The sequence below is a fragment of the Aplidium turbinatum genome, chromosome 10 (assembly GCF_918807975.1).
Source record: "Aplidium turbinatum chromosome 10, kaAplTurb1.1, whole genome shotgun sequence".
In the NCBI taxonomy this organism is placed as follows: domain Eukaryota; kingdom Metazoa; phylum Chordata; class Ascidiacea; order Aplousobranchia; family Polyclinidae; genus Aplidium; species Aplidium turbinatum.
The window spans coordinates 9,358,135-9,368,724 of NC_137481.1; the positions used below are offsets into that span (position 1 = coordinate 9,358,135).

Here is a 10,590-nt window from a genome sequence, read left to right on the forward strand (position 1 = left end):
CAATAATGGGACTAGCTTTATTTCAACTGAAGGCTAACTTCTTTCCACTGACTTTTTTTTATCACCAATTATTAGGAAAGCCGTGAAATGGTAGTGTTGAATAAAAATCTGTGAATACTTGCGTCTCTGAAATTGACAATTTTTGATAGTGTCCTACTCGTAGGGTACTTAGACAGACAAAGCTTATCTTGAGCAAATGCTGTTTATTCAATGTTGGTTGTGAATACATGTATTGATCATTTAACAACATTCTCTTTAATTTATAGTATTATATTACCAGTTTGTTGTGTAAATTGATTGGAAAGCATTAGGACTTATGATTTCTTAGAAAAGACTGACAAATCTATAATGAAAATACCACTCAAATAGCATACTGGTAATACAGAAGAAGTTGTCACACGTAGGCTGATAAATCCACTCACACAAAACTTTGCATTGATGATTGCAAACTTTAAAACACTTAAAAACTGCTTTAGACAGTGGTTTTATTGGCATATTTTTTCCAAAACATAACATTTTTGATTTTTAACTTGGTGTTAGGGTCATTGACATGCTCGTGTTGCCATAGAATCATTGTTGATTGACTTTTGATTAGCCTAAGTCCTTTTAGTGGCATGGTTGGACCAGTAACAGCAGCAGCTGCAGCATTTTATTAATGAGCAAGTAACAATCATACACAACAAGAAGTAGGACTAATGGTAACATGATAATATAAAACAATTAAAACATGCATGTAAAAAGCTAGTGTTTTGGAATTGTACTGAGAATTGCCTCTATGCTTTGCTGGTGGCACATGTGTGGATTCGTTGCACAAGTGTAACATTCATATGTGGATAGTCCAAATCACAGCAATTTCATGTATCATCAGAGCCAAAGAAGCAGAACAAAGACCCTTAACTTAGTATTATGCGAGAAGGTGCTTCCCAACAAACAATGCAGAAATGACTTTGGAATTAGCCACAGTTTAGTACATTTTCTACTTATTGTTGTGTAGTACTGTTACATGACTTACAATCAAGAATGTCTTGCAGGTCACCGCAAAAAATTCTCTTAATACATTTTACTTAGTCTGTCTGACGACAAAGTTATCCAAAATGTCATGGGCTCTCTAATTTTTTGATGATATTTGATTTGTTGAATAAGTGGTATTATGCTTGTCAGGCTTAAATTGTATTTTGCTCCTCATGATTTAAATTTTAATCTTTTATTACAAATTTATCAATTACATTATTACTGGGATATAATTTGTAGTTGACAAGTTGGTATTTTCCATGATAGTTAAAAGTTCTTTTAGGGCATGGTTTTGGTTTGGTAAATTCTTATTGCAATTGTTACTTCTTGCTGCTATTTCTAATTCTTGTTAAGGCTGCAGGACAATAGAGAGTGTTTATTGTGCAAATAATAATGATCATTGCCATTGTGATGTTGCATGGAAAAGTATGCTTTAGTTTTATCATATATACTTATGGTTTTAATTGTGGAAATTATATATACCATATAATACATTTAGGCCTACTTCATTTGAGTCTTCAGTTGGTAGGTTATTTTTCAGAAAGCTATGTTGTAGACATGCAAACTGTTTAGTACAAAAGTTTCTTTGTAAAACATTGCATAAGTAAATTTATAGCATTACCGACTATACTCTTGTTTGAAAACAATACACTTTGAAAGACAATAATAAAACGTTTGATGTATTTGTTTTCCATGCATTACCAATGCATTCAAAATTATTGCACATATGCTGAATAACACACTAATAATATATGCTTAGCGGCAGTTTAAATTTACTTGAAATTGAACTGATCTTTAACATCAAAATGAAAAAGAGAAGGATAATGGTTGTAGCAGTGGTAATAGAGCAGAGTTATTTAATGCAAATTGCAAACACAAGAATCCAAGTAGTGAATAACACAATTGACATGAAGAATTGAATGAGAGCAGTTAACTTCTTCCTGCTATAAAAAGTATTAGTATTGATGGTGCCACTTGATAAGTTAAGCAGGTCACGAAGCCAGTGTCACTGGCAAGACATGCATCAAAGGTGCGAAGAATGGTACCGGTATCTGTTAGGTTTGTGATGTTATCTGTGGCATCACACAAATCTTCTAGAAATGTATTGTTTCAAATGTAAGTAGGCTAGTAAGTGCTGTCACCAGATGTAATTAGATATTACATTTACATGTGTATGCTGAGCTAATATAAATCTTTTTTTTTACAAATATATACCATAAAAGTGTCTCAAATGAATGTCAAAAGTTGAAAAGTGTTTAGTCACGATTGATAATTTGGCTTCATAATTTTCATCAACAATTTGTATAATAATATATTCTTAGAAGGCTTTTGAAATAACAGAAATAAACAGTAGATGTTAAAATGACAAATAATATACAGTAGATAAAAAAAAATTTTGATCTACAAAGCAGTGAGAGCACACACATTTAGTATCTTGTATGCTGACATCTCGTGCACCATCAGTTTTCTTTTTATGACACCAGCATTCCGCTGTTAATGCACAATTGTACATTTCCCTTCTGAAGAAAGTGTTTCATGGCCTCCGTCCATCACGCAATCCTCTGGGTTAGTTGCAAACAACGTGAATAACTTTAAACTGTTTACAGCATTTAATGGCGAGATTTTAAAGTATTATTGTCTGACTTGAACAGCCTGTTTTTCATGGATTTTACCATTTTATTATATTCACGACGATACTGTGAATTGAGGTATCCATATATCAAAGGGTTAACAACCGCATGCAACCAGGCAATGCAGCCTATTATGGTGACGGCAGCTGCCGATGCTTGAATTGAGAAAATAACCTGCAAAAATTAAAAAAGGATCATTAAAATATGCTTTGTGTATGCCGTAGTCAATACCACTTCAGTTGATTTTGACTATTACTCCATACAACATGCACTGATATGTTACGTCGACTATGCTACTCAATCAATGAAGATATAGTGCATATTCTAAACATTTCTACTTTTAATTTAGAACTGTAGTTTAGGTTGTGCTCCATTTACAAAATCTTGTTGCTTTTTTCCTCCGAATCCTATGATGTTTCAATCATGTGTTGCATATGTTTTGGGGAAAAATAGTTGGAATGCTTCGTAAAAAATCTGTGTTATACAGAGCTCAAAAAGGCGAAAACCACACATATGTTCAGCATCTTTTTAGAAAACTACTGTTTTCATTACCCAATTGTCACAAATGAAATGTGTAATTTGTATCACCTGAATAAGATATAGTAAAGATGTCGGTGTGATACACACCGCAAAAGCAATGCAAATCGTGAAACTGCTGTAGACCAGTTGTCTTTCTCGTGCATGTCTTTTTCTTAACATCCTTCTTCTGTAATAGAAGATATATATAAAAGTTATTGGAGGCGCACACACGTTAAAAACTTTGACCAGTTTATTTGTTAACTTTGGGCAAAGCAAATGTATGTATGTTATAAGTAACATCAATCATAATGCTTTGAGCCAACAATTTCTGCTTCAGCTGATCTGCTTGCTTCACTAAAACGTTTTGATTTTATACAACAACTGCACTACAATAGGAAACCACAAAAACAAGTAATGATGAAAAATCGTGTGTTGTAAATACTTTAAGCAGTGCAACACTGTAAGCCTTTTAAAAAATGCGAGCTGAAACATTACTATAATAGAAGACCCACGGCTTACTGGTAGCGGCTTTTTTCGTCTCTTTTTTCTGATTGCATGCGTTTTTCTTGAATCTTTCTTGCAATTGTTCCCAGACGTGGTCTATGTCCTTGTTGACTTTCATTATCACTGTCACCCTGTACAGACAAATTGCTTGCCCATTCTTTAGTGGTTCTTTTTATGCGCACAGACCACGCAGTTTTAGACTTCTGTGGATCTGTATCCGATTGACTTCTGTCTCTGGGTGCTCGTTTAACATATGCTGATCTTGCGCGATTCATTTTCTGTTCATTGTCAGATTGATCAGAAGCCACTGATTGAGGAACTTCAAGATAATGTTGTATATTTTGAAAATTGCTTAACTTTGCTACATTTGGGTTTGTGAAATCCAAAAGTGGTAGGTTTGGTGCACTCAGTGATTTTTTTCTTCGCAGGTTTTTCAATTCAATCATACCGTTCCTTAATTTAACCTCTGCAGGATCTTGTGACTCAACGGGAGTCTTTATGGATGTATCTTCATCAGATGAATGATGGTCTGTGCTTATGCTATGTGATGGAGTGTCAACATAATTGACGGAAAGAGGTGCATCTTTTATGTTTGCTTTTATATTATTTCGAAGAAGAAGATTCCATATACTGTTTCTTTTCTTTGTTGTTGGAACTGGATTTTGAGGTCTTGTTTCATCTTCAGATTGGTATGAAACTGTCCCAATGCTATTGTGGCGATCGTTGATAGGGTTATTTTCAGTATCTTCAATATTTTCTGAATTTTTTGGTGGTGTGTCAGGAATTGGCGAATCTGTAAAAATGATACCTTGTTTTAAGTTTCTGTTGCTGCTGTACCAAATTTTTGTGGGTAAAATGCATTGAGGGTTTCTGAATTAACTGAAAGATATTCATTGTACACTGTACAACTACCTTAAAATGAGATATTTTCATGTGTTGATTGTTTTAAATGTTTACTGTTAACGGTAGTTCTGTGTGTTAGGTGTTTTTACAATCTCAGTGATTTTTTGATGAGCGTAAAAGCTGTAAATCGTATCTTAACTTGTTGACAGTACGCATTAGTGCTAGAGCTCGACCGATATCACTTTTTCAGGCCGATACCGATATTTATGAAATTTTTAGGCCGATACCGATATATATCGGCCGATGTATATCAATTACGAAAAATTTGTTACCAACAAGGTTATTAAGCAACAAACCAGTCCAAGAAAGTTTATGCATTGGTTGCTGTCATAGGCGCCGAGTTTTCAAAATAGCTGGGCGGGCGAACACATACTGTCACGTCACGTCGTGATCACCAATAATAATGTAGAACTCCACTGTTGTTTTCCTGCCACCAAGGTCCAAGATCTAGGCTTCCTAGTTCCTACTACTATAAATTGCAAATATCTAGCGATAAACTGCGCTATTGAACCGAGCTTACATTGAATCTACAATAGAACAGTTAACGAAGGAGCTGAATTGCAACTAATGAGTGACAACCAACGGTTTCATCCCGCCAAACCAACACGTGTGCACTGTTCAGTAGTGCACAGTTTAATATCAGTGACGTAACAGACGCAACTGTGATGGTTGAGACGACAACATAGAGCATTTTAGCAGCAGAGTTAATTGATGACGTCGTTTGAGAGAAAATTACTTCTTTGAAGAACAATGCTACAGTTTTTACACCGATTTAACATCTGGCGATGTTAAAACGATGTAACAGCAGTGGAAATTGCGGTCAGACTTTTGCTGCGAATGAACCCAGACAGCAAAATCTGTCATTTTTACATTGGTTCAATGTCCGCAGACGTCACAGCAATGTAAAAATGACGGATTTTGCTGTCTGGGAAGTTCCTCACAGGTTTGCACAATTTACTTGATTTATAGCACTGGGCTTAAGAGTGGCAGAGTGGAGACAAACGGCGCGGCTGGACACTTTTGCTCGTTTAACGACGAATCAACGTTGTTTAACGTTGCATGAATGTAACATGGCAATAATTGACGAAAACTAATCGCTTAATTAGTAGGTCTAGTAGGGCCTATCATATGGCGACAAAACCTTGCGAATAAGGTAAGTAGGCTAGTATTAGAAGGTGGCAGATGGTTACAGAAATTTTTGGACTTAAAATTGAATTATTTTTTTTTAAATTCCTGAAATGTCCGGCGGGCGCGGCCCACCCGCCCGGGACTCGGCGCAGGTGGTTGCTTGCTTAATTACGCCGCATAACTTTCACCGAAAGAGGTCGTGTGGCTTCTTGCGTCACAATGCTCTGGGCACGAATCGGAAAACTTCTATAATGACGCTACTATTTTCTTCTGTGCAAAGTTTCACTAGGCTTTTTTCTTTGGGTTTATTTTTGCAACTTCTACAATGACGCTACTATTTTCTTCTGTGCAAAGTTTCACCAGGATTTTTTCTTTATTTTTGCAACTTCTACAATGACGCTACTATTTTCTTCTGTGCAAAGTTTCACTAGGATGTTTTCTTCGGGTTTATTTTTGCGTGTCATGTGAACAAAAGTTAATTTTCCCTGGACCTTTTCTTTCTTACTGTAATACCAAAACTTGACAAATTTTGCGGCATCTTGCTGCGATAGCCTACTCGTATGATCTCATTTTGTAACGAATCTTGCCTGATCAATATCACTCGGAGATCAAAGCCAGGCATTGTGACGTAAGACTTGAAATAAGCTGTGCGTGGTTAGTGTAGACTGTAGAAGTACACCCGCACTCCCAACGATTCTTAGCGAAAAATTCACTGTTACACTGATTCAATGTCATCAATCGTTGAAGCAACGTAAAACTCGAAATTTTTCCTGCTTGAATTGAAGCTAAGGGATACAGTATTAACATTTTCTAGATGCTCGCACTAGAATGGGCGGGAAATTTTATTCTCACAGCAATTGTTTGTGCTATGTAAGCACGTTTGAGAAACTTGTGTTTCTTCTAAAGGCATGCATGGATGGTTTTGAGTGTGCTTTTGCTGGCCGATGTTTATCGGCGAAAAAAAGCCGATACGATATATCGGCTACACCTGATATCGGCCGATACATATCGGCTGACCGATATATCGGTCGAGCTCTAATTAGTGCAGACTTAAATGCTAGCCAATTAGTATAAATACTATTGCATCATACACACCTTGATTCTCGGTGCTGTTGGGAACTGGGTTTAGTCCGATTCCTTCAATTAAACTTCCTGGTTTAAAATCATCTCCAGTGTCATCACTGGTGGTGCCTGATTTGTTTCTAGCGACACTGCTGCGACTTCCAGTTGCTGCGATACAATGATAATAATAAGTCCGGCTATAACTGTGGTGCTGAAATATGAGATGTTACCAGATGTTTTTGTTTTACGAGTTCTTTAGTCTTTAATTTTATTTATTATTTTTAAAAGCAGTTGAAAGGTCACTTTCACACTCACAATTGTTTCGAGAGCTTCGTCCAGATCGTCTGCTTGATTTCCGGTGTTCTTTCATTTTTTGCTTTACTTGCTTCACTTTTCGAAAGATTGCCGCATAGAGAATGATTAAAACCAGAAGAGGGATTGCTTGGAAAGTAATGTTCAATACAAGGTTGTACCACCTAATGAAAAAAAAAAACTGTGTTAGTCATAAAAATCGGAGGCAAATTTTCAGACAAAAAGAACAGTTTAAGAAATATGTTAATGGAAAGGTCATCAGTGGTTGGCATTTCTCTTCTTGCTACTTATAGTGTTTTTACAAATAGCCCATGAGTGCTTTCGCGATATCGAACAAGTCTCATTACTTGGACTTTGTTTTGAAATCACATAATTTTCTTATTGATCTATTTGATGGCCTATTTTAAATATTTTTCACGATGTAAATTGATTCTAAGAAAGTAAATGCTTGAGCGGAAACGTCGGTGATTTGAAAATGTTGGAAAATATCGCTCTATCGAAGAAACGTGTTAACCAAAATTCACCTGGTACCACGAAAAACGTTAACTGCTTACCTTATGGCTATGTGTACGTCCGCGCTTTCTCCAATACTACACCGCAACGTGTTTTCTCTCCATCTTATTCCTTTTCCTAAATGTGTATGTATACATGTTATAGGGGCGCTAGAAGAAAGAAACAAATTGGACAAGTTTTTAAATATTCAAAATCTGCTTTGACAACAAGACGCTAGTTGGGTTTTAACAACAAAACTGTGTAAAATAGTCTTCTTTTTTTTTATCGTGTAGTGAATCCTCAAAGTTTTGTGAAAACAATTTTGATACTAGCTACTTAAAGGGTTCTACTGAATAACAAATAAATCCCTTACACTTACCGATAACAACCGGTAAGTAAAGTATCGGTGGGACCAGCCAAATTGACGCTATGCAAATCTTCAGTCTTTGTCCTGTGAATAATTTCTGGTATCTAAAAATAAAATCAATGCATTACTTTTGCTCGATCTGTTATTATTTCGTCGCCATCTCCGCTTGAAGCAGATTGCGTATCAACATCGGTTACCGCATCTGTTTTCATGAGTTACGGCTTTGAAGTAGCTCGCCCAGTGTCGCCAAATTAAATTCGGTCTATCTGTTACATTGTGCCCATTATAAAATAATGCTTTGTTAATGATGGGTGGTATCCTGTTTGTTTATTGCTAATTTAAAACTTACTTTTCAGGCTGGACTATCCCAACATAACGATTCACAGCAATGGCAACTAAATTGTAGAGAGAGGACGCTAGTGACGCGTAGTAGAAATAGCCAACCGCCGAGCAGAAGCCTTCTGGGTAAACATTGTACTGAAAGAGAAACCAATCTGTTATTTTTTTTAATAAACATTGCTGTTGTGGCAAACAGTACAAACTGATATTCATAGTAAAAGCAATGATGGAAGGACTAAGCCAGACATTCTATAAATGTCGATAAAAAAGCAAAGGTATCAATGTCAGAAACAGCGAGCATACCTGACAGGAAATACTTGAGTACTTTTGAACTATTTATACCAAACTGCATTAGACAGGAAAAATAGATTTGAACAGTTTTTGACGAAGTTATTGTTGTTGATATTTATTTGAGAATGGTTCATTGCACGACTCACCCCGACAATGTATCCCGGAATAATAGTGGGAATGACCACCAAAGAAAACAACAGTTCAATCAGGCACAAGTTTGCTATGAGAATGTTAAAGGATGTTTGTAAGTTCTTGGTATGTGCGTATGCCCACACTGTTAAGCCATTTCCTGCTGTTCCCAAGAAAAGAACGACAAATCCAATGAATACACCAAAATATTTTGCGTCACCTGCAAAAACGTCAGTGTTAGCTTTCTGAAAACTCCAAGATGTCGAATAACAACAAAAAGCGTTCAATTACATACGTTAGTCGTTAGGTGCAATTGTATTCTCATGTTGAAATTGTTGCGGTACCTTACCTGGGTTTTCTGCTGTGCTGAGAATTATGACGCTTTCCGCAGTTGTTGCAGCTCCTGTGGTGTTTGACATGAAAGTTTCCATTTCTCTTTCAATCATTATCGGTATAATCCTACTTTGGTTAATGTTTGGTGTCATATTCATTGTATCTGGTTAATGTATTTCACAATAATTCTTCGTTTTCAGGTTTATGTTTTTAAATAAATTTAACCTGTTAACAAAAAGTTACAAGTTTATCATTTTGTTGCAACACTTGTTGATCATTTGTATTTCAATCCTTACATCTATTGCAATTGTAAGTTAGCGATAAACAGTAGTTCGAATAGTCGTCTTCAAATTTGTTCTTAAACCTTTATTCTTCTGACTTGCAGCAATCAAAAATGTGTCATATTTGAATAAGACCAATTCTGGAGTTGTTGGTAGTTTTATGATTGAAAAGTTGACTTGTAGCGTGAAGATCGCTATTTCGACAAAGTTGATCTAAAATTAATTAGGGTGCAACCTATTTCATCCCCTAAACACTTCGTCATCAGAGTTCGTCCCCTGAAAAGATCGAGATAAAGACAATCGAGAGAAGATCAAGGTTTTGCTTTTCAAGCAAAAATGCAGATTTTTGTGAAAGTACCATCTGCAAGAACAATAACTTTGGTGGTTGAAACTTCTGACAGTATTGATGATGTTAAAAAGAAGATATATGAGCAAGAAAACCTTCCACCTGATTTTCAACGTCTCCTATATAAAGGAAAGCAGCTAGAAGACGGTCGTACGCTGAGTGACTACAAGATTTCAGATGAGCATTCCCTTCACGTTGTACCTCGTCTGAGAGGAGGATGTCCCTTTATTAGAACTTTAACAGGAGAACTTATTTCGTATCAGTTCGATTTATCAGACTCAATTGGAAAAGTCAAACAAGACATTGAAAAGAATAGGAATGGCCCGTTTCGGTGAGTCCGATTCGGTGAGTCCGATCTCTATTCGGTGATTTTATCATTTTTTTTTAAATTATCGGGTATCGTAGCCTAATTATCATTGCCGTTTTAGGGTTAGAGGTTAGGAACTCACCGAATCGGACTCACCGAATAGTAGCAGACCCTCCATGTTTTGTCATTCTCAAGTTCTTCATCATTACAAATGAGATTTTGTCACTCCGAAGGTATACCTTCATTCTTTTCGGGTCTGCTACTATTCGGTGAGTCCGATTCGGTGAGTTGTCATTCAACTACTGCGAAGTTTACCTAGTGTTGGATCTTCATGGTCCAATGAATAACTTAGGCTACTAGAGCAAGGGTCTGATACAAGTATCCAGCCATCTGTGTTGTTGAGCTTGGAAGGCTTAGAGGCAGTCAGCTGCCGACCTGATAGCAATTCCTGAAGCAATTTATTGTAGATTTATGTAAATATATTCTGTATTATTATGTAAATATGTAATAAGATTGTTTGTTTTGACGTTAAGTATTAATGTTACAAACTTATTGTCGTTTCGGGCGGGTTTTAATATTCACTCTCAGATGTTCTCATTGCATAAATATTGCGTAAATTCTTTGTCTTGGTAACG

At 36.2% G+C, this 10,590-nt stretch overlaps 1 protein-coding gene across 1 annotated transcript; it reads right to left on the reverse strand.

Moving 5' to 3' along the window:
- Nucleotides 1–488: 488 nt before the first annotated feature.
- LOC145779154 (uncharacterized) lies at nucleotides 489–9,277 on the reverse strand. The gene is made up of 10 exons (XM_082590729.1): nucleotides 9,038–9,277; nucleotides 8,706–8,908; nucleotides 8,279–8,406; nucleotides 7,942–8,033; nucleotides 7,625–7,700; nucleotides 7,074–7,234; nucleotides 6,792–6,926; nucleotides 3,681–4,458; nucleotides 3,231–3,348; nucleotides 489–2,816 (listed from the first exon to the last, which is right to left on the reverse strand). The coding sequence occupies exons 1-10, from the start codon at nucleotides 9,177–9,179 to the stop codon at nucleotides 2,622–2,624; spliced, it is 2,028 nt and encodes a 675-aa protein (XP_082446855.1). The 5' UTR covers nucleotides 9,180–9,277; the 3' UTR covers nucleotides 489–2,621.
- Nucleotides 9,278–10,590: the final 1,313 nt, after the last annotated feature.